Here is a 22,711-nt window from a genome sequence, read left to right on the forward strand (position 1 = left end):
TTGAGCTCGACAGCCCAGAGGGAGCCTTGGGAAGAGTTTTGCTGGTTTGTCTTGTCCCTTGGGGTGGTACCCAGCCCCTCTTTATAACAGTCATAGGAAGAGCTAACCTGGAGGTCTAGGGGGTGTGGCAGTTTCTAATGGTTCATTTTCCTAATGACTGTGCATTATCTGATCTCCCTGACTTCTGTCTGCAGTGAGAGAACAAAGCAAATCAAATATAGGGCCAGTTTAGAGTTCTCCCTTGTATTAGGCCTGGATGTAGCTGAATCCAGAGCACGCTGAAGCCCTCTTCGGCAGCTTGTGCTGCAAAAGGAGATTTGACTTGGAGTCCGAAAACCCGTGTGTGGGCTCTGCTCCATGTTAACAGTGTAAACCAATAGTTCTCAGTTGGCATGATTTTCCCCCTAGACAATCACCGGGCAATGTCTGGAGACATTGTTGGTTGCCACAACCAGGGAGGTGGGTACTACTGGCACCTAGTGGGTAGAGGCCAAGATGCTGCTAATTATCCCACCATGCATGGGATGGTCCCTACAACAAAGATGTATCCGGCCCTGAATTCAGCAGTGGTCAGGCAGAAAAATCCTGTTGTGAACTTAGGCCTCATTTTCTCTGTCTCTAAAGGGAGTCAGTCTAGATCAGTGTTTTACAAATGGAGTCACGAGTTATGGTCCTAAAATTATTTAATGGCTGTGACTAACATTTAAAAAACTAGAGTAAGATAGAAAACATTAGAAATTACCAGAGCGCATGGCACGTGGTAAGGGAAATACCATGTGAATGTGTGTGAGTGTGTGCTGGGTCATGAAATAAATTGTGTTATTACTATGTTTTTTTTTTTTTTGTAGAGACAGAGTTTCACTTTATTGCCCTTGGTAGAGTGCCATGGCGTCACACAGCTCACAGCAACCTCCAACTCCTGGGCTTAGGCGATTCTCCTGCCTCAGCCTCCCGAGTAGCTGGGACTACAGGCGCCCACCACAACGCCCGGCTATTTTTTTGTTGCAGTTTGGCCAGGGCTGGGTTTGAACCCTCCACCCTCGGTATATGGGGCCGGTGCCCTGCTCACTGAGCCACAGGTGCCGCCCTTTACTATGTTTTTTGAACAAAAGAGTTTAAGAACCACTTGTTCAGATGATTTCCAAGATCCTTCCTGCTACCACAGCATGTTTTTCTGAATTATAGGCTTTTCCAGGTCACACTTTCAACCCCCCACACTCCATGCTCTCACCTCAGGTGCTCACTGCTTTTCAAGGCCCCTTGGCTGTCCAGGGCCAGAATTCCACAGGCTCCACGCAGTCCAGTCCTCTTTGAAGGTCTGAAGGCCATCCTCAGCCCTGCCCCTAGACTGCTACTTCTGGTTTGTCCCTGGGTGGGTGTATTGGGGCTGGTCATTATACCTAGACCAATGTTTTTCAACCTTTTTTATCTCATGGCACATTTGAACCTATAATTAAACTTCCACAGCACATTTAAATTGTGTTGATCAAAAAGAAGAGTAAAAAAATATATTTACTGTGCTTTGAACTTTTTTTGAAAATAATTTAATTAGTGATCTTTAAAAATTTTTATGGCATACCTGTTGAAAATCATTGACCTAGACCATTAGGAGACCCAATTCCTACAGCAGGTGAAGACCTTGGGGCATCCAGCCTGCTCCTCTGCCTGCAGGTGCAGCTCACATGGCACTCTGCTCACAGCTGCCTCCTGGTCTGCCTAAAGTTCATCTCTCCTGGGGCCACTCTGAGCAAGCCCTTCAAATACTTGAAGCTGTACCAGCTGGAACCCAAGCTCTGTCATCACTCCCTAGCTCTGTGGTCACTGGCAGGTTACGCTTAGTGTCTGTCCCCTGGTTGCCCCGCCACCCCCCATATTTCCTGGATCTTCTTTGACTCTGCTTCTGTGGAATTCTCAGCTTGTTCAGCCTCCCAGGCCCTACTTTTCAATTGTCTGGTGATTGTGACCTCTGGGCTTTTCTGCAGCTCCTGCTCAGCTCTGCCTCCCTTGGAACCGTGACTTGCTTAAGTGATTTTACATCTTTGAAAGCTTCGAACAGCTATAGATCAATAGCTGTGGGGCTGTGCCTCATCCCAGGCTGTCTGGCTGCCTCCAAAGCATTCCCTCCCTGTCCCTCCTCCAGCTGCAGAGACCCTGGGCAGCTTGTTCCCATCCAGCCTTTCTGAATCCCATGACAAGGAAAGCCTGCAGGAAGGGAAAGTGCCCAGGGATTCCTTCCTCGTTTCCAGGAGGCGCCTTTGGCTCAGAGGTGACATCTGGTGGAGTGACCTGTGAAGCAGGTGCAGAGCTCCCTGTCTGTCTGCCTTCTGAGACTCGAGTAGAGAGGATTCTACTAACGGGGTCAGGCTCAGTGGTCTTAAGGGACACAGAGCCTCAGGCCTCCAGTAGATGATCTTCTGCTTTGCAGGTCTCAGTGAGGAGGTGTGGAATGGGCCCTGTCACATGGCTCCATCCGGGCTGGTGCATGGTGTTCTAAATATCAGCCCCAGAAGCAGTTAAGGGAGGGACTTGGCCTTGGGCCCACGGCAGATAACTAGGGGCCTGGAAGGACCCTGGGAGGGACTACAGATTCAAGGTTGTTGCCAGGCTGCCCTATTTGTTTGTTTTTTCAATAATTTTATTATGGAAATTTTCAAAACACAGAGAAGTTGAAAGAATGTGACATCCATATACCCATCACTCAGAGTCTACCATTACTGATAAATAAATGTTTTTTTATTAAATCATAGCTGTGTACATTGATATAATCATGGGGACTGATAAATAAAGTAAAGTGAAAAATAAATGACACTATTGCTCAATCTCTTTTCTCCAGTTCTGTTTGTTTTTGTTTGGTTGCTTTCCTGCTGCCAGAAAGTTTGTTTGGACTTCTAAAGATTTGCTTGCTGCAAAAACTGTTCTGAGTAAAAAATGTGTGGCAGACAAAGCTCCTTGGCTCAAACTGGACAGAATCCCTTTACTTGGGGGTCGCCTCCTTTTCTTCCAGCAGTGTTGGTCTGGAGCTCTACAGAGTATGGCTTGTGGACTGTGGGTGGTCTGGAGGCTTTTCTTGGTGGCCCCTGAGCTGCTGATGGCATATCATTTAAGATTCTATTCTTAGAATGGGCTAGTTTGTTTACTGAGACAGTACTCTTTGAAGTCTCACCAGGAACATGTCATTTTCTGGCTCATTCTGGTTTTTGTGTGTGTGTATCAGGTGGTCGTGGTTCTCTTGCAGCCTTGGTCTGGCCCAGACTCCTGTGTGTGTGTGTATGTGTGGGGGGGTTCCTCCTCGGGAGGAGTAAGGATTAAGTAGGCCCCTTCCTTACTGGCTCTGTCAATGGCCCCAATACCGCAAGTCAATAGACCTTGCCAAGTTTTCTGGGTTTGGTTCTACAGACATCTTTGCCTTCTCTTTTCTGAGGACCTGGAGCCTAACTTCTCCCACTTCTCTTAGAAGAGAATCTATTTGCTCATTGTCAAAGCTAACCTTCCTAGCTGGGTCCTATGGCCCATCTTATGCCCCACGGCGCTGTGTTCACATTTGAACTCTTTGTCTACACTGGCTGGCATCTTCCCTGTTTCCAGCAATTTCTCAGTCTCCAAGGCTCAAAATCAGACTCTATGTTGTCCGTTCTGGTTCCTTCATCTTCCGTGGCTGATCCTGTCTTTGAATACTGAAGGCCAGCACAAGGAGCAGTTCTGAGACCAGCCGCGGCTTGGTAAACTTTGATAATCTGTGAAAATCCTCTCTCCTATGCTCCTTCTTCCATGACAACCACCATCAGCCTTGCCTCCCTGTTCATCCCTCACAATTGCATGGTTGTCAGAGACCATTTTATCATGCGTTTAGCTATACAGACATTTCCAGTTTCAGTATCAATCATTTATTGTGTTCTTATTAAGTTCCAAGTGCTGTGTGAGATACTTGACCTACTGTCTCTAAACTCTCAAATTGAGTAAACTGAGGTGAGATTCATGGACGTTCATTTTAAACAAACAGCCCAGGGATTCTGATTTGGGCAATCTGAAGGTGCCATCTACATCACATTATCCTAGAGTGTAACTCACATTGCTGCTTTTGCTTACTGTCTTATAATTCATTGAAATGCTGCATGCTTATCTTATCTTTATATTTACATTGTAAAATTGTAAACTCCCAGAAGCAAGACATCATGCTTTTACATTTTTCTTTTGTGAAATATAAGAGAATGCACTCAATAAATATTTTTAGATGAATGGAAAAATGAATGAGTGAATGCGATTTTTAGGGAGATTTTTCTTGTCCCAAGTCTTTTTGGGGAGTTTTCCACTGAGACAATATTATAGAGATAATGCTTATTAATACACTTATTGACTTTCTTTGGGGTGATAATCACTACTACAGACTTTTGTTTTTTCTTCTAGGGGACTTCCAAAATGGCAAGAGAATGAGCCTCTCTGTGTATCTTGGAGAATTCTTTGATATTCATTTGTTTGCCAATGGTACTGTGATGCAGGGAGACCAAAGGTAAGTCAGGAGCCCTGAATGCCCAAGTTAGAAAGGCCCCTGGGGATTCCTTTGCACAACCCCCTCATTCTTCAGATGAAGAAGCTGGAGTTCAGAGAAAGGAAGTAAATGTGCCCAGAGGAAGCGAGTAGCAGGGCTGGTTAAAAGCCAGGTATTCCCACTGCTGGGCTGGGCCCTCAGCCACTTTGCACCATGGTTTGAATCTTGTAACATGGGTTGGGGTTGGAAGGTTGGAAAGACGTCAGAAAGTGCATGAGAAGCCCACTTCTGAACTCTTCCTTTGCCCTCCAGAGTCTCCATGCCTTATGCCTTCAAAGGGCTGTATCTAGAAATAGAGGCTGGGTACTACAAGCTATCCAGTGAGGCCCATGGCTTTGCAGCCAGGATTGATGGCAATGGCAACTTTGAAGTCCTGCTGTCGAACAGATACTTCAACAAGACTTGTGGGCTGTGTGGCAACTTTAACATCTTCGCTGAAGATGACCTTAGGACCCAAGAAGGTAAGATTTTTCTGGGATATCATTTCCATAAAGTGTGGTCATGATTTTACTTTCCTGCTCACAAAACTTCCTTAATACACCTCCCCTGGCATTTGAGAATCACTATGACCTCATCTCAATTTATCTTGCCAACCTTATCTTTTAACATTCTACCTCGGTGCCTACACCTCTGGTCAAACCAGATCTTGGGTCTCCTCAAACCTCACTTTGTTCAACATTGAATTCTATAGCAACTTAACTCACGGTAGTTGGCTGGTGAATGTTGGATGATTTGAGTAGACCTTCCTGAGTGCACTCCCTTAGCGTGGTTAAAAAGTGGTCCTCCTTAGCCGGGCGTTGTGGCGGGCGCCTGTAGGCCCAGCTACTCGGGAGGCTGAGGCAAGAGAATCGCTTAAGCCCAGGAGTTGGAGGTTGCTGTGAGCTGTGTGATGCCACGGCACTCTACCGAGGGCCATAAAGTGAGACTCTGTCTCTACATAAAAAAAAAAAAAAAAAGTGGTCCTCCACATGGTCCAAAAAGGCCAGGATGTATGTGTGCACGTTGAGTGTTTACTAGCAATAGAAGCTAATGTGGATAATGTGAAAACCACTACTAATATTTAATCTTTCCTTGGTAATTTCAATTATACAAACATTTAGTTAGTGATGTTCCCTTGCAAAAGTCGAGCATTTGTATATAAGTTATCTTTCTTCCTTACGATCCAACTACCCTCTGATTGAGAGGCGTGGAGAAATAGTTGATTGTTCCTTTCATTGCACCTTACCATATTGGGAAATAGTAAGATTATTTGTTTTTGTCTTTTCCAGTACTAATTTCTCAAATATTTTATTGTCCCAATAGGCACATACTATAAATGTACACTCTCAAATATTTTATTGTCCAATAGGTACACACTATAAATGTTCCTCTAAATGCTACTTTAGCGGCACCATACCAATTTTGATATTTAACGTTTTCATTTAGTTCTATGAATTTCCTAATTTTCATTTGGAGTTCTTTTTTAAACTACATGTGTTTAACATTTCCACATGTTTAGAATTTTTAAAGTTACCTCTTTGTGACTAAATTGATTTCTAAACTAAGTTAAAAATTTTTATAAACTTTTTGTGGCCTAGTACATTTTGCATTTGCAGTATGTATATTACCATCGTTGTATGTAAGCTCAAGAAGAATGTGTTCTCTGACTGGTACAGCGTTCTACAGTTTTTGGCCAGGGCTGGGTTTGAACCTGCCACCTTTGGTATATGGGGCTGGCGCCCTACTCCTTGAGCCACAGGTGCCACCCCTGGTACAGGATTCTATAGGTTAAGTTTGTTAATTGTGCTATGTAAATCTTTGTATGTTTTGTCTGTTTCATGTGTCTCATACTAGGAGAGTTATGTTAAAATTTTCTATAATGGTTGTGAATTTGTCAGTTTCTTCATATAATTTTGTCAAGTTTTGCTTTATATATTTTAGATGCTTTGTTATTAGTTTTTAGAAGTGTTGAATTTTTTTAGTGAATTGTTCCTATGACTCTTATCATTTTTAACAAGGCTTTTTACCTTAAAATCTGTCTGTTACTCGGCTCAGCGCCTGTGGCTCAAGCAGCTAAGGCGCCAGCCACATACACCTGAGCTGATGGATTTGAATCCAGCCCGGGCCCGCCAAACAACAATGATGGCTGCAACCAAAAAATAGCCGGGCATTGTGGCAGGCACCTATAGTCCCTGCTGCTTGGGAGGCAGAGGCAGGAGAATCGCTTAAGCCCAGGAGTTGGAGGTTGTTGTGAGCTGTGATGCCACATAAAGTGAGACTCTGTCTCTAAAAAAAATTAAATTAAAAAAGTGGGATGGGGGTAGCACCTGTGGCTCAGTGGGTAGGGTGCTGGCCCCATATACCGAGGGTGGCGGGTTCGAACCTGACCCTGACCAAACTGCAACAAAAAATAGCCTGGCTGGAGGCTGAAGCAAGAGAATCGCCTAAGCCCAGGAGTTGGAGGTTGCTGTGAGCTGTGATGCCACTGCGCTCTACCCAGGCGACAGCTTGAGGCTCTGTCTCCAACAAAAAAAAATCTGTCTGATGCTAATACAGGTACTCTCCCTTTCTTTTGGTTTGTGCTTGCTTGGTATGTCTTTTTTCATACTTTCAACCTTTCTGAGTGATTTGTTAGATGCATCTCAGGAAAGCAGCACATAGTTGGATTTTATTATGTTTTTTTAAAGTCACATTTAGTGAGGTATAATCTAGATACAGCAAAATTCACACTTTCATATATAGTTCTATGAGTTTTCACAAAAGTTTTAGTGTCATATAACCACCACAGTCAAACTATAGAACAGTTGCATCATCCCCCAAGTTCTGCATGCCCCTTGGTAGCCAAACTCTCTCTTAGTTCCTAGCCCCTGATAGCCAGGGACTTTTTTCTCTATTTCTACAGTTTTGATTTTTCTAAAATTCATGTAAATGTAATGATACAGTAGAATATTTAGTCTTGTGAGTCTGGCTTCTATTATTTAACATAGCACATGAGAGATTTGTCTGTGATGTTGCATCTATCGATAATTTGTGCCTATTTATTGCTGAGGAGTAGTGCCACAATTTGTTTATCCATTCATCAGTTGAAGGAAACTTTGTTGTTTCCAGTGTCAGGGAAATTATGTATGAATAAGCCCACTATAAATTTTCATGTATGTACTTCTCCATTTAACCCATTTTAATTATGCTATGATACACATGACAAAATTTACCAGCTTAATTACTTTTCTGTATGTAGTTGAGTGGTATTAAGTATTAAGTAACATTAAGTATTAAGTATAAGGTAACATTCATAGTGTTATGCAGCCATCACTACCATTCATCTCCAGAACACTTTCATCTTGTAAAAGGGAAACTCTATACTCAGTAAATAATAACTCCCCATCCTACCCTTATAGCCCCTGGAAACCACCACTCTACTTTCTGTCTTTATGATTTTGACTACTCTTAAGTACATCACGGAAGTAGAATCATATTGCATTTATCTTTTTATGATTGGTTTACATCTCTTTGTATTATGTCCTCTAGATTCATCTATTTTGTAACATATGCAGGATTTCCTTGACAAATTTAACATATGTCAAATTTCCTTTTTTAAAGTCTGAATAACGTTTTGTGTATATACGCCACACTTTGCTTATCCATGTATCCATTGATGGGCACTATGTTGCTTTCTTATTTTAGCTATAGTGAATAATGCTGCTTTGAACATGGGAGCCCAAATGTCTCTTCAACACACTGCTCCCGATTTTTTTGAGTGCGCATCAGAGATGGAATTGCTAGATCATAAGGCAATTCTATTTTTAGTTTTTTGAGGAACCACCATATCATTTTCCATAGCCGCTGTATCATTTTTCCTACTCCCACCAATGGTGCAAAAAGGGTTCCAACTTTTCTACATTCTTGCTGACACCTTTCTGTTTTTTTTTTTTTTTTAATAGCTGCTGTCCTAAGTAAGAGGTGTGAAGTGGTATTTATATATAGGCTTTTGTGTAAACGTATGTTTTAAATTTTCCTAGGTAAATATCTAGGACTTAGTATGACAAATGTATTTTTAACTTCATAAAAACTGTCAAACTGGTTTCCAAAGGAGCTATATCATTTGCCTTTCTACCAGCAATGTATGAGTTCCAGTTGCTCTGAATCCTTGCCAGCATCTAGTATTATCAGCTTATTATTATTATTATTATTATTATTATTATTATTATTATTATTTTGAGACAGAGACTCAAGCTGTCGCCCTGGGTAGAGTGCTATGGAGTCACAGCTCACAGCAACCTCAAACTCTTGGGCTTAAGCGATTCTCTTGCCTCAGCCTCCCAAGTAGGTGGGACTACAGGCACCCGCCACAACGCCCGCCTATCTTTTTTTTTGTAATTGTTGTTGCAGTTGTCATTGTTGTTTTAGCTGGCCCACACTGGGTTTGAACCTGCCAGCCTCGGTGTATGTGGCCAACGCCCTAACTGCTGAGCTATGGGCGCTGCCTATCAGCTTATGTTTTTATCTTAGCAATTTTAATAGATGTACAGTGACAGTTTATTATTATTATTTTAATATAGCAAAATATTTTCTGTCTTCTTATAAAGTTTTGGCTCTTTTCATACATTTTATATTAAATATATTGTTGATACCTTAGGATTTACATTTTCCACTTTATCCTCTGCTTTCTACTCTTACTACTTTTTCTGGGGTATTTCTTTCCCTACTACCCTCCTCTATCTCGTTTGAATAACTACTAAATTTGGCATTATTAATTTGGAAATCATCCTCAGAGGACTGGGGGTTTAGTTTTCTTTGGTTGGCAAAGACTCACCAATATTTGTCACTGAACAACTAATCTTGCTTCCTAACTTCTGGGAGTCCAGATTGACTTTAACTCCGGGTTAATCAAGAATGTTTGTAATTCTATCTACTGGATAGCCTTATGCATCATTTCAGATTTAGCCCATAAAGATTCACTTCAAAGAAGGTCAGGGCTGAAAAAGATCTTTGAGGTCATCTAGTCTAACCCCTGATTTACACATGAGGCTCAATGGAGTGATGGGGTCAGCCCAGATCACACAGGGTGATAGGAGCTTCCTCCAGGCAATGTGAAGCCTCTTCTTTAATATGGTGTATTAGAAAGTGTTCAAGACTGGCCAGGTGCAGTGGCTCACACCTGTAGTCCTAGCACTCTGAGAGGCTGAGGTTTGAGCTCAAAGTTCAAGACTAATCTGAGCAAAGCAAGACCCCATTTCTACTAGAAATAGAAAAACTAGCTGGGTCTCCTAGTCAGTGCCTGTACCCCCAGGTTCTTGGGGGCCTGAGGCAAGGGGATAGCTTGAGCCCAAGCGTTTGAGGTTGCTGTGAGCTGTGATGCAACAGTACTCTACACAGGTCCACAGAGGGAGACTTTGTCTCAAAAAAAAAAAAAAAAAGAAAGAAAGTATCTAGCCGGGCGTTGTGGCGGGCGCCTGTAGTCCCAGCTACTTGGGAGGCTGAGGCAAGAGAATCACTGAAGCCCAGGAGTTGGGGGTTGCTGTGAGCTGTGTGAGGCCACGGCACTCTACCGAGGGCCATAAAGTGAGACTCTGTCTCTACAAAAAAAAAAAAAAGAAGAAAGAAAGTATCCAAGCCTGTGTGATAGGGAGTGACTGGGTCCCCAGAGAACACCTGTCACAGTGCCTGGCACACAGTGGACACTCCTCTAATTTAAATTCTCTTCCCTTTGGTTTCTTCTGTATATGTGTGTCAGTTTCTTGTGGTTGCCAACAAATTACCAAAATCTTGGTGGTTTAATACAGTAGAGATGTATTCTCTCATGGTTCTGGAGGTCAGAAGTCCAAAATCAAGGTGTTAGCAGGGCCATCCTCCTGCCAGCTCTAGAGAGACTCTGACCCCCACATCTTCCAGCATCTGCAAGTGTACTCTGACCTGTGGCTACGTCTTTCCAATCTCTGCCTCTGTCTCCTTTTCTGCATGGGCCTTTGGTTTCCCTCTACCCGTCTCTTATAAGGATCAGTATGATTGCATTTAGGGCGCACCCAGAGAATCCAGGAGAAGCTCTTCCTCTCAAGGTTCTTAACACACATCTTTTGCCATATAAGATAATATTTATAGATTCTAGAGATTGGGAAGTAAATATATCTTTGGGAAGCATTTCTTTTCTGCCTATCATACCAGATGCCAACTGACTATATTCTAAGGCTTACTTTTATTTTCTTTCCCCAGGGGTAGTTTATTCCTCTCTTCTCCTCTTCTTTTTTTTCTTTTCTCTCTCTCTCTTTTTTTTTGAGACAGAGCCTCACTCTGTTGTCCAGACTAGAGTGCTGTGGTGTCTGTCACCCTAGAAAACAGCAACCTCAAACTCCTGGGCTCAAGCAATCCTCCTGCCTCAGCCTCCCAAATAGCTGGGACTACAGGTGCCTGCCGCAACACTCAGCTAATCTCTTTCTTTTCTTTTCTTTCCTTCCTTCCTTCCTTCCTTTTTTCTTTTCTATCTCTCTCTCTCTCTTTTTTTAGTAGAGACAGGGTCTCACTCTTGGTCAGGTTTTTTCCTAACTCCTGACGTCAAGTGATCCTCCTGACTTGGCCTCCCAGAGTGCTAGGATTACAGGCAAGAGCCACCATGCCTGGTCTGAGAGTTTATTTCTTTCCTTTTCTTTTCTGTTCTTTTCTTTCATAGGCCCTCAAGCTGTTGCCCTGGGTAGAGGGCTGTGACATCACAGCTCACAGCAACCTCCAACTCTTGGGCTTAAGTGATTCTCTTGCCTCAGCCTTCCAAGTAGCTGGGACTATAGGCGCCTGCCACAACGCCCGGCTATTTTTTGTTGCAGTTGTCATTGTATTGCATTGCATTGCAGTTGTCATTGTTGTTTGGCAGACTTGGGCTGGATTCGAACCCACCAGCTCTGGTGTACATGGCTGGCGCCTGAGCCGCTTGAGCTACAGGCGCCGAACCGAGAGTTTATTTCTCATTCCCAAGTGCATTACTTAACCTTAAAACAAGCTTGACTCTTCCTGGCATGGTATGTAGAGAACCTGTTCATCCCAGTGCTGTGTAGGTAGTAGCCTCACACTGCCGTCATATACAGAGTCAGCAGTGTTATTAGGTAGCTGCTTTGTACCTGGCCTTGTGTTTCCCTCTTTCCCCAGTCCACTGCAGGTGGATAGTAGGATGAATACCATAAGCACGAAAGCAAAGATGTTCAGGACTGGAGGGTGCCGGGGTCAGGGGCTTAAGTTCCACATCACATCCTTCCCTTCACTGTGCCAAAGTATTTTGAGCATCCACAGTCTATCAGATAAGAATTTAGAGGTAGGGTGGTGCCTGTGGCTCAAGGAGTAGGGCGCTGGCCCCATATACTGGAGGTGGCAGGTTCAAACCCAGCCCCTGCCAAAAACTGCAAAAAAAAAAAAAGAATTTAGAGGTAAGAGGCACAGCTCATCCTCTTAACTAGGAACTCACCGCTGAATGAGAGATGAATATAAGCAGAGAGACTATGAACCCCGAAGGTGATGAGGATTTTGGGAAAAGGACACCAGGGTGTTGCAAGCACAGAGAGGGGGCACACCCACCCCGGCTGGAGGAGAATGGAAGTACAGCTGGTTCGGAAAGGCTCCCTGGGGGTGGTGGTTCTTGAGCTGCACCTCAAAGAATGAGTGGAGATAGTTAAGGCAACAAGGGGGAAGAAGGCAGCAAAGGCAGAGGGGGTGCGAGGGGCGGGTGTCTCCTCATCATCTCTCCTTCCACTCCACATTGTACCCGTCTGTCCCTCCATCAGCCCCTCACCCATGAAGCACTACTGAGCTCCACTGCCTGTGCTCTGTGGTTTTAGGCTGAGTACTGTGTAAAATGCGCTTCCCACCCCCATGCCAATTGTATAATCTAATAGAGGTTGGACTTGGGTAACAACAATAGACCTAGCGTTTTCATGCAGGCCTCCTGGCACAGGTATAACTGAAGTGTTCTTTACCTGAAATTTTCCTCCACAGGGACCTTGACCTCAGACCCCTATGACTTTGCCAACTCGTGGGCCCTGAGCAATGGGGAGCAGCGGTGCAAACGGGCAGCCCCGCCCAGCAGCCCCTGCAACGTCTCCTCTGGGGAAATGCAGCAGGTGGGTATGGCCCGGCGAGGTATGGCCTGGATGGCTTGTGACTTCTGGATCTAAGAGGCAGAAGCACTCAGCCTCAGGCCCTCCCCCTGGGGAGGAATGGACATTCTTTTGTGGGTCCCACAGGCCCCTCTCCCCCTGAAAACCAACTGTGACTACAGTGGCCAGAGTCAACTCTAACTGCAATACTTTTCTGGGCCTAGAACTCTAAACTGGGTCTGGACTAGTGTGCAGGTATCATGAAGGACAGCCCCTATCATGAGGGGCTGTCCCTATCATCTTCCTAAAGGCTCTACCTCCTAATACCACCGCCTTGGCGTTTGTGTTTCCACATATGGATTTGGGAGGACACACACTTGCAAACCAGGTGAGTAACTGTGCTTTCTGGTTTTGGCTTCACTGTCCTCTCTCATCCCCAAATAGCTCCATCATCCCTGGCCAGGTGTGTGAAATTCTAGCAATAGAATTTCTCTTAAGTGGCTTTTCTCTTAAAGTGGCTTTTTTTTTTTTTTTTTTTTTTTATAGAGACAGAGTCTCACTTTATGGCCCTCGGTAGAGTGCCATGGCCTCACACAGCTCAAAGCAACTTCCAACTCCTGGGCTTAAGCGATTCTCCTGCCTCAGCCTCCCGAGTAGCTGGGACTACAGGCGCCCGCTATAGCGCCCGGCTATTTTTTGGTTGCAACCTGGCCGGGGCCGGGTTTGAACCCGCCACCCTCAGCATATGGGGCCGGGGCCTTACCGACTGAACCACAGGTGCCGCCCTTTTTTTTTTTTTTTTTTGAGACAGAGTTTCACTTAGAGTACCATAGTGTCACAGCTCACGGCAACCTCAAACTCTTGGGCTTAGCTAGGACTACAGCTGCCCACCACAACGCCCGGCTATTTTTTGTTGTTGCAGTTGCCATTGTTGTTTGTATGTGGCTGGTGCCTAGCCACTGAGCTGTAGGCGCCGAGCCACTAAAGTGGCTGTTATAAACTAGAAATAGGAGGGGGAAAGCCCTGTTCTGTCCTATCAGCGGGAAAGGAAATCATGGCTGAGAACATTGACTGGAGTCTGAGCCTGACGTGACCCTGCTTGGATGTTCTGATGGCTTCCTGAAGCTGCTGTACCAAATTACCTCAAACTTGGTGGCTTGAAACAATAGACGTTTATTCTCTCACAGTTCTGAATTCGGTTTCCCTGGGCTGAGATGGAGGTGTTGACCAGGCTGTGCTTCTTCCAGAGGCTCCAGGGGGAAATCCATCCCTTGCCTCCCAGCCTTGGGTGGCAGCCAGCATTCCCTGGCTTGTGGTCACATAGCTCCAATCTCCACTTGTGTGCCCGATGGCCTCCTCCTGTCCTGTGCATGCCACTGCCCGCTGACCCTGGCCCTTCCACACAGCTCTGTTGCTACTTACAGGGTATCTCTGTAGTAGCTCCAGCCCCGGCAGAGCTGCCTTTACCATCTCACTCACCAGGGCCTCCCGCCTGGAGAGAAGGGTGGGACGGGTGGGGGAATGCACTCTGTCACTTTCCGTTGAGGTGAAGATGGCTCTTTTGCCTCTGTGTGTGCGGGTGTTGGGAGCAGTGACACTTTGGGTGGGCGAAGAGCTCTTTCAGTGGACATTTCCTCTCCCCATCAGGGTCAGGCTGTCTTGGGCTGAGGGAAGAGGGAGCGTATGGTTCATAGGGAGCCAGGCCCCTGCTGGCACAGGGATGGTCCTTTTCACACTGTGCTCAGAGACTCACTGTTCCTTGGAGGTGCTGTGAGTCCGGATCCCTGGGAGGGACCTTTGTGCCCAGGGGACTAGCAGGGAGGCTCTCTGAAGTCAAGAGCAGCCTAAGAGCAGCCTCTGTAAGGGAAGGAGAGGAGCAGGGCTGGGCAGTGGAGATGTTGGACTGTGTGCGATAGAGCGTAGTTACAGCAGGGGCCTCGGCTGATCCTTCAAGGTACTCTGAAAAGGGTAAGGAGGCTCACCTTGACCAGAAGAGACCAGTAGGTCACTGGGTGTGGGTTGCCCCTGGGCAAGGAGGCAGGACTCCTGCCTGTGCCTAGGGAGTGGCTCAGCTGTTGGATGAGTCTCTGGGCACTGAATGGGAACCTGTGTTGCACTAGGACATCCTCTGTACAGTAGCTCTTCTGGCACCCCCTCCCTATCCCCATCAGCAAGCAGCCACACTGCTGAAACTGTCAGCTGAAGAGTCACGAGGTTCATACATTTGGAGAGGAGAGCTTTATTTCTTATAAAGGGTTATAGACTGCAGACTGGCTGTGCTGTAGGCTGGGGAACGTAGCAGCCTCTGGCAGAAGCTAGAAGCAGGCACTTAGGGAGAGAAGAGTGAAACAGGAATTTATGCCAAATGGATTGGCCATAGTATATGCATTTAACATTTTATGGGAGGAACTATGAATATAGTTCACAAAGTGGGGGCTGCATGAACGTGTAGTAAATGAACACGCATGTTGTACACATCCTGTGTTCACTTTGAGGTGGAGACTTAACGTTCTTATGCATGAAACTCAGGCTCCATATGTCACAGGGGAGAGCAGGGCACAGAGGCACCCTGTGCACAGCCTCTGTAATGACCAGAACCAGCCCCTGGCCAGTGGTCTCTTAAGCTTCAGTCAGTTGTTGTGTTGAAACTACAAAAAGGGAGAGAAATCCTGCCAGGCTGGTTTCTGTTTAACTGTTAAGAAAGAAAGCCTACTGGTGGGGACTGAAGGATGGGGTATAATAAGGCATGTTTGGCTCGGCACCTGTGGCTCAAGTGGCTAAGGCGCCAGCCACATACACCTGAGCTGGTGGGTTCAAATCCAGCCCGGGCCTGCCAAACAACAATGACAACTACAACCAAAAAACAGCCTGGGTGTTGTGGCGGGCCCCTGTAGTCCCAGCTACTTGGGAGGCAGAGGTAAGAGAATCGCTTGAGCCCAGGAGTTTGAGGTTGCTGTGAGCTGTGATGCCACAGCACTCTACCCAGGGCAACAGCTTGAGGCTCTGTCTCAAAAGAAAAAAAAGAAAAGAAAAAAAAAAATAAGGCATGTTCAACCTTCCAACTGCCCTGACCAGAAACACAGTTTTTAAGGTTTCTTTGGGGTCTTTTTCGCTAAGAGTTGTCTGTCTAGTTGGTTGTGGGGGCTTAGGATTTTTATTCCTCAAAACCTATAACCAGGCTCAGCACCTGTAGTTCAGTGGCTAGGGTGCCAGCCACATACACTGGAGCTGGCGGGTTCGAACCCAGCCCAGACCTGCCAAACAGCAATGACAGCTACAACCCCCAAATAGCTGGATGGTAGCAGGCACCTGTAGTCCTAGCTACTTGGGAGGCTGAGGCCAGAGAATCACTTAATTAAGCCTTAGAGTTTGAGGTTGCTGTGAGCAGTGATGCTGCAGCACTCTACCAAGGGCGACATAGGGAGCGTCGGTTTCAAAAAAAAAAAACAACCTATAACAATACATGAAGATGGCTGCCCCTGCCTATACCCGGGAACACTGCCATGACCACACCTGGCAGGCTGCAGTCAGCCTTGTCTGGGCATGTACAGCTCTGCAGAACCCAGGCACAGCCATCAGTGGGCTGCAGGGCAGTTAGCCTTTTACTGTTTTGTTCATCTGCAGAGAAAACCTAAGTGACAGGTTAACTAACTACTCAAAGCTACTAAGTTGCAGAGTCAGGCTTCACACCCTCCCTTTGGTGTTTCAGGCCATTCAAGTTATTTCTAACCACGGGCCCCAACTTCTTATCAGGAGTTGGGCTCCCCAGATTCTTAAGGTTTCTTTCCGTTTTAAAACCGTTTATTGTGTGTTTCTGTGGATTGGAGAAGATAAGACAATCTACAATGGGTCTCAGTCAATATTCAGTGGGTGGATGAATGCAAGTTAGGTGGCATTACTTATCTAGGGATTGTGACCTCTGCAATAAAAATCAGATTCCTTCACTTGCAGAAATATGATTTACTTACATATACATGTAAGTAGAGAAAAATTCAGCCCTTTCCTATTCCAGAAACAAAATAAAACACACACCCCCACCTTAGCATGAGAAAGTTTCAGGATTAGCTTCAGTATTAGTTACTCATTCAGTGAGTCTTCTTCATTTTCATGGAACAATTTGACCTCTGACCAAGGAGTACGTCAGCCTGGGTTGATGCTAAATCCAGCTGCCTAAATTGTGAATACAGGCAATTTCCACCTTTATAAACAAGCACATTCTGAAAGACTTTTTTTTTTTTCCCCTGGGTGTTTCAGTGTTTCAGTGGTGCTAGACCCTGGCTAGTCTGTACAAGCCTCTGTCACCTGGATGGCAGCCCAGTATAGCACTAACAAAGGCAGGCCGAGTTCTAGCACCAAGAGGTGGGTGCTGTCGTGTGGAAGGGAGGAGTTTCCTCTTCTTTCCAGTAAGTTTGAAATGTCTGAAGTTCTTGGTAGCCCTTGAGTTTCTCTCACCCCTGGGCCTTTGCTTTGTGCTGAGAGTGTGTGTTTGGGTCAGGCCACTTACTGGTTTTGTGGCTCTGGGCAGGACATGTGCCTCCTCCATGCCTCCGTTTCCACGTATGTAAGACAGGTCTGGGAATAGTACCTGCCACGGTGTTGAGAGGATAAGGGAGATTATATGTATGAGGAGTTTAGCCCAGTGGAGTGCTGCTGTATGAGATGCTATTAATATCATTGTTATTACCATTATCGTTATTGCTGTTATTAGCTGATGCCTGGTGTTCCCCTGCTGTCCTGGGTTTCTCACAGGAGTGCCCATGCTTTGAGAGTGGGAGCAAGGAGAAGCAGGCCAAGCTCTGTAATTAAAGCAAAAGCTCCAAAATTCATCTTTTCCTCTTCCCTTCCTCCAAGCTGAGCACAGCTTGAGGTTAGAAGGAAAGTAAAGTGCCTAGACATATCCACACATCCAAGTGGGTCAATGAAAGGAGCCAACTTTTCTAGAGCTTCTGATTAACCCAGATCAATTTCCAATTTAGTGCACTGAGGGTATTGTAAGAAGTAAGGAGGAGGAAGGGTTGTCTTGATTTCTTTCTTTCCAATCATACAGCTCTGTTGTCGGCTGGGGGCTCACCCTCTGGCACTGCAGTATTCTCTAGGTGAGGGTGACATAAAAGGGGGTGGGGTCCTCAGTTGGTGAGGTGGGGGTGGCCGGGAATGTACCTCTAATACCGAATCACATCTTTGATAGCTTATTTTATTTTGGAAACACAGCCCACCACAGAGCAAATGCTTCACAAATATTCTCCCCACCGTCAGAGTACAAAGGAACGATCTCATTTATCCACACCAAGGGGGAGGTGAAGATAACGATTCTTAAGTGGAGAACTTGATACTGAGGTTGGGTGAGGAGGGAGACTGGTGCTTTGTTCCTGGAGACAAAGGGGAGGAAGGGGGCCGGGAGGCGGGGAGGGAATCCAAGAGATGTCTTGTTTGCTTCTCCTGGGGTACCTTTTTGAGGCTGCAGCTGTACTCTTGCCACTCACTGTCTCCTGGGTGCATTAAAATCCTTACTAACCAGTGTCCTGGGAGTAGCTTAAGAAATAGAGCACCAGGTTGTCAGTATTGGGCAGAAGCCTCAAGCCTGCCACACCTCCAGAGGCACAAGCTCCTTCAAGCTCAGAACTCCTGGTTTCAGATTGTTTACCTGAGAAGAGAGGCCAGCTTAGTTCTCAGCCAATCAGATTGTGCTTGCCCATGCCGGGGCGCCCTCATTGGCTGGGAAGCACCAAGACTCATCTCCCTGAGGTGATTAATGTGGTCCTTTGAATTGTTCAGTCTGTGTAGTCCCATTGGGCCCCTGGGTTCAGAAGTCAGGTTTGATGAATGGGGCATCGGTTATTGTGGTCCAAGGGCACATTTGCAGTGGCAGAGTGTTCTGTGGGGGAGATCACATTGACCTCAGAGTTTTCCTTGATACCAGCCAGATTCTATTTCCCCATGTCTTTGGCACTTTCTGTCTTTCCAAGGGCGCAGCAAGGAGTCAGCTCATTTTGAGAACTGGGTCATATTACTTATTATTTATACCTAGGGGATAAATGTTTCCTTATTATGCCAACAAAACCTAATGCCTCTCTCTACTGGGACAGACAATGGCTTATTGGATTGCATGCAAATTTACAATTTTTTCAACTTTTCAAATTGAGGGACTGGTGGGGTCTGGAGCCCCATATACAAAATAAGTTTAGAAAGAAAGATCCTTAGGTCACTTAAAAAAATAATCTGTTCAGTCTGGGGAATGTCAGCAAAGGCTGAACCTTTGTGAAGGGATCTTGGCTTTGTCCTGCAGTCCTGTCTGCGACATGAGGCCCAGGGCTGCAGGAGGCTGGACTTGGGCTGCAGGTAGTTCAGACCAAGCTACCTAGCTAATTAAAAAAAAGTACCCCTTCCTCAAGGCACTTCACCACCACCTACTGGGATAAACATAGTTGTACATGTAATGTATATACATACATATATATGTTGTCTACCCTGTGAACGGTAGTCACCAGGTGTGTTGTTACTGTGCACTGTGTGGCCTGAAGCATGACATGCAATGGCTTTGGACTGTCTCCTTCTGTCACTGTCATCACTGTCCTCAGCACCCCCTCCCCCAGAGTGAGAGGACCATCTCCTGCTTTTACTGCTGCCATGAGGATGTGAGCACACTTTCTTGCTTCTGGCTCCAAGAGTTCTCTGTGTATGCATCCCCACATTTAATCCTCAAGGTGACTCCTTTACTGATAAAACTGAGTACCCCAGTAGTAAATCATCCACCAGCAGCATCCGTCTCAGACAAGTGTCTGGAGCAGAAGACATTTCTTTTCCTGAATGTTAGGCATCTTAAGCTCATAAAAGCTCAGAGCTGGATGAGACTCTAGAAGATGTCTAGTTCCACCCCCGACCCACTGCATGAATTCTTTCCGTACACAATGCCCAGATAGACAGGTTATGCTGACCTGGACTTTAAGCATTAAGTCTTGGTGACACCCTTGCTGGGGTCTTTCCAGCCACCTTGAAGAGCTCAGCCTTGCTTGGGCTGCCCTCTTTGGCTCCCTGGTAAATTCCTCCTTTCATTTTTTGCCTATTTGAAGATAAAGCCCTGTCCCTTTGTATTCCTGAATACAGGAGAAACAACGACCTTTCTGTCTGAGTTTTCCAGGTCTGACTCAGGAGCTCACATCTAATTGTACTGCCATTGGTCACCACACAGCCCCAGATCTCCTGTTTTCTAGAGGTCTCTGAATTGGGTGAACACAATCTTTATTTTCTTTTGTCTTCACATTTTCTCACCTCCTCACTTATCTTGCAGAACTCTCCCTACCTCCTCTGACATAGCACACTGCTCACCTATAATTCTTTTTCCTCCCAGGAAACTACCTGTCTTGCTTGAGCTAACATTTTCAAACAGTCATACTGACTTTAAATAATCATAACCTATCTCTTCAATAGCCCAGAGAGGCCTGTAAAACACCCATGCTGTTGGAAAAAAAGCAATTCACTCTTCATGTTCTCATTAAATATTGCCCAAGCCTTTTATCTGCAAAGGATGTACCAGCCCTTTCTGGTTTCTGCTCATGATTGTGTTGTAAGGGGGTTCACAGCACGGGGTGGGAGGAATTTCAGCCCAGAGGACTTGGCTCAGGTGCTGCGTGCACTGGCAAAGCTGGGGGCCTCCAGACCCACTCCCAATACCCGTGCTTCTTCTTTCTGCCTCTTCCATTTGCTGAAATAGCAGATTTGGCCTCGAATAGAGTTTTCTTGGAGATTGGGAAGAATTTTGTTATACTTATTTGTTTGGTAGGATAGTTGTGATTCATAGAGACCAATTGTAGGGGGAGAGTCTGGCCCTGGAAAGGTCAGTGAATCTCAAGGAAAGATTCTGACAATGTAGGATCCCAGAGGAATTAACTGTTGATGACAGCATGGTGACCTGGTTTGACAGAGTGTCCACTTGCCATGACCCGGTTATATTTAGCTCGGAGCTGGGGTTTGAACACAAGTACACAGATAGCTTTTTCCCTTTCCCAGAATGAGAATGCTCTCTCAAGTCTCCTTCTTGAGTCACTGGCTGGGTGAGGAAGGAGGAACTACTGCACATGCTTTACCAAGGTCCAGGAAGGCAGGGCAAGTTCCTGGTTGGACTCTGTCTTGTATAAGTTACTTTCCTGCTTTGCATCCAAGTGTCCTCTCCATGAGGTAGACAGAGCTGCCCTAAACACCCAGATGGATCTGTGCCCTTTTCCTTTACAGCAAATTTGCTCACTTGAAAGCAAGGCAGCCACAGGAGCAGGGAGCTGCATAGCTGGGGAACAGCAATGACCTTGGCCATTGCTCCTTTGGGGGGTCTAGCCTACTGGCAGAGATCGGCAGCTGCCATGGAGTTTTAAAGGCTGCCATTGAGTTAAACAGAATTTGGCCTTTTATGTTACTTATTCGACAAACCTTTTTTTTTTTTTTCTTTTTTTTGGCCAGGGATGGGTTTGAACCTGCCACCTCTGGCATATGAGACTGGCGCCCTACTCCTTGAGCCACAGGCGCCGCCCTATTCAACAAACCTTTGAGGAGGGCTAAGGCCTTAGTACCCAAGCTGCCAGTTCAAATGCCTCCCTAGCATAGCAAGCTCAAAATCCCCAACAAAATATTTCTTAGGTGGCTTTCTTTCCCCTTTCCTTCCCCCTGGTGAGGACCAGGACAAGATTCTGATGGTATCCGTCATTTCATAAGGGAAATTAAACCATGAGAGAGAACAGCATGGATCTGTCTTGGGTCAGTAAGTGACAAATCACCACATCAATGGTAAGTGATAGGCAGCTTAGGGGACTCAGCCCTCCTCAGGGTTGATTGTCTTTCCTAACTGGGAACAAAGTGGGTGGAGGGCTTCAGACTGGGCTGTTTTTCATGCCCAGAGCCAGGGAATGGTCTCTGGTCCTTCCCCTTTCAACAAGCAGAGCCTGTGCAGATGCCCCCAGGAGCCTGGGGCAGAGGGTGAGGAGAGTCTTTTGGGGAGCTCCATGGCCAACTCCGTGATGACAGATCTAGTTACGGTGCCTCTCGTGAGTGCTGTACCCCAACTATCTCAGAGAGAGGACTGTCCAACTCCTCAAACACCATCCATCTGGTGACAGTGTCAGCCAGTGTCTCAGGGTCTTTGTGAGTCAGAACCTTGGAATGTGGGTGGGAATTTGGGGCCAGCCAGAAGTTATAAATAGAAGCAGCAACTCTCTCCACCATCTGCCCTTGCAGGCTGACCAATGAGAAACCCTTCCCTGACACAGGGGTGAATGCTTGAACCCACTGCTTTGGAACAGTTCAGGCTCCAGGCGCCTCCCACCTCCTCCAGGGGCTGCCGCAGGGCACCCACCCCAGAGCTGGAAAGATCAGGGCCTGCTGAACAATCTTGCATTTCACATATCGGACTCTTCTCTTTGTTCACTTCGGTCCTAGGAAGGCCCCTGCCTCTCTCTTTTGTCAGCTTCGGGGGAAGGAACACAATGGCTGAGCTCAGATCTCTCTCTGGCTCCTGCTTTCTCTCTTCCCCTTGCTGCCACTGGGGAGATGTACTCGTTTTCTCTCCCCCTCCTTGCACCAGCCTCATGTCTCCAGGGATGAGGCCTGGTCCTCTTTAATGAACTGAAAATGTGATTAAGATGGGCTGCCATTGGGTCTGCACAGCCACCCAGGCACGGTGAGGTCATGGATAGCTGGGGCTGGGCTGCTGCTCTCTCGCCAGCTTCTGGCAGCCGACAGGAGTTGAAAGAAAACAGTAGTATAATAGTTGATGCCGGGCACTGGAGCCAAGGAGATGCTGGAAGTGTGCAAATTAGTTGGCCTTCATTCTGTGTCCCTGCCAGAATGGTTCAGCAGAGAGCCGAGGAGGAGGCAGTATGGACAGCAGGCAAATGATGACAATTGTGAGTCCTCGATTGTCTTCGCGGTGTCATCGTGTTGAGTTTTACTGTGCAGCCTCAGTCTAACGGAGGCCCAGGTACAGGCTGTCTGTGTTAGATAGAAGTAGATGCAGCTGTGAGTGATGGACACCTGAAGTAACAACAGCTGACGTAATATAGAAGCTTATCTCTCCCTGTCATGTAAAGCAGCTCTGAGTAGAACGTCTGGGTCTGTACAGGATCTT

The 22,711-nt window shown here is 46.2% G+C and overlaps 1 protein-coding gene across 2 annotated transcripts in view; it reads left to right on the forward strand.

Annotated features, from left to right (window-relative positions):
- VWF (von Willebrand factor) overlaps positions 1 to 22,711 on the forward strand; it is a 167,687-nt gene that overhangs the window by 7,685 nt on the left and 137,291 nt on the right. Inside the window, exons 4-6 of one of the 2 annotated variants that reach the window (XM_053554967.1) lie at positions 4,405 to 4,507; positions 4,799 to 5,007; positions 12,500 to 12,624. In XM_053554967.1, coding sequence (XP_053410942.1) covers positions 4,405 to 4,507; positions 4,799 to 5,007; positions 12,500 to 12,624 — 437 coding nt within the window. Of the gene's footprint in view, positions 1 to 4,404; positions 4,508 to 4,798; positions 5,008 to 12,499; positions 12,625 to 12,940; positions 12,989 to 22,711 lie in introns of those variants that run through there. The other variant, XM_053554968.1, reaches the window with a different exon arrangement.

The sequence above is a fragment of the Nycticebus coucang genome, chromosome 12 (genome assembly GCF_027406575.1).
Source record: "Nycticebus coucang isolate mNycCou1 chromosome 12, mNycCou1.pri, whole genome shotgun sequence".
NCBI classification, from domain to species: Eukaryota; Metazoa; Chordata; class Mammalia; order Primates; family Lorisidae; genus Nycticebus; species Nycticebus coucang.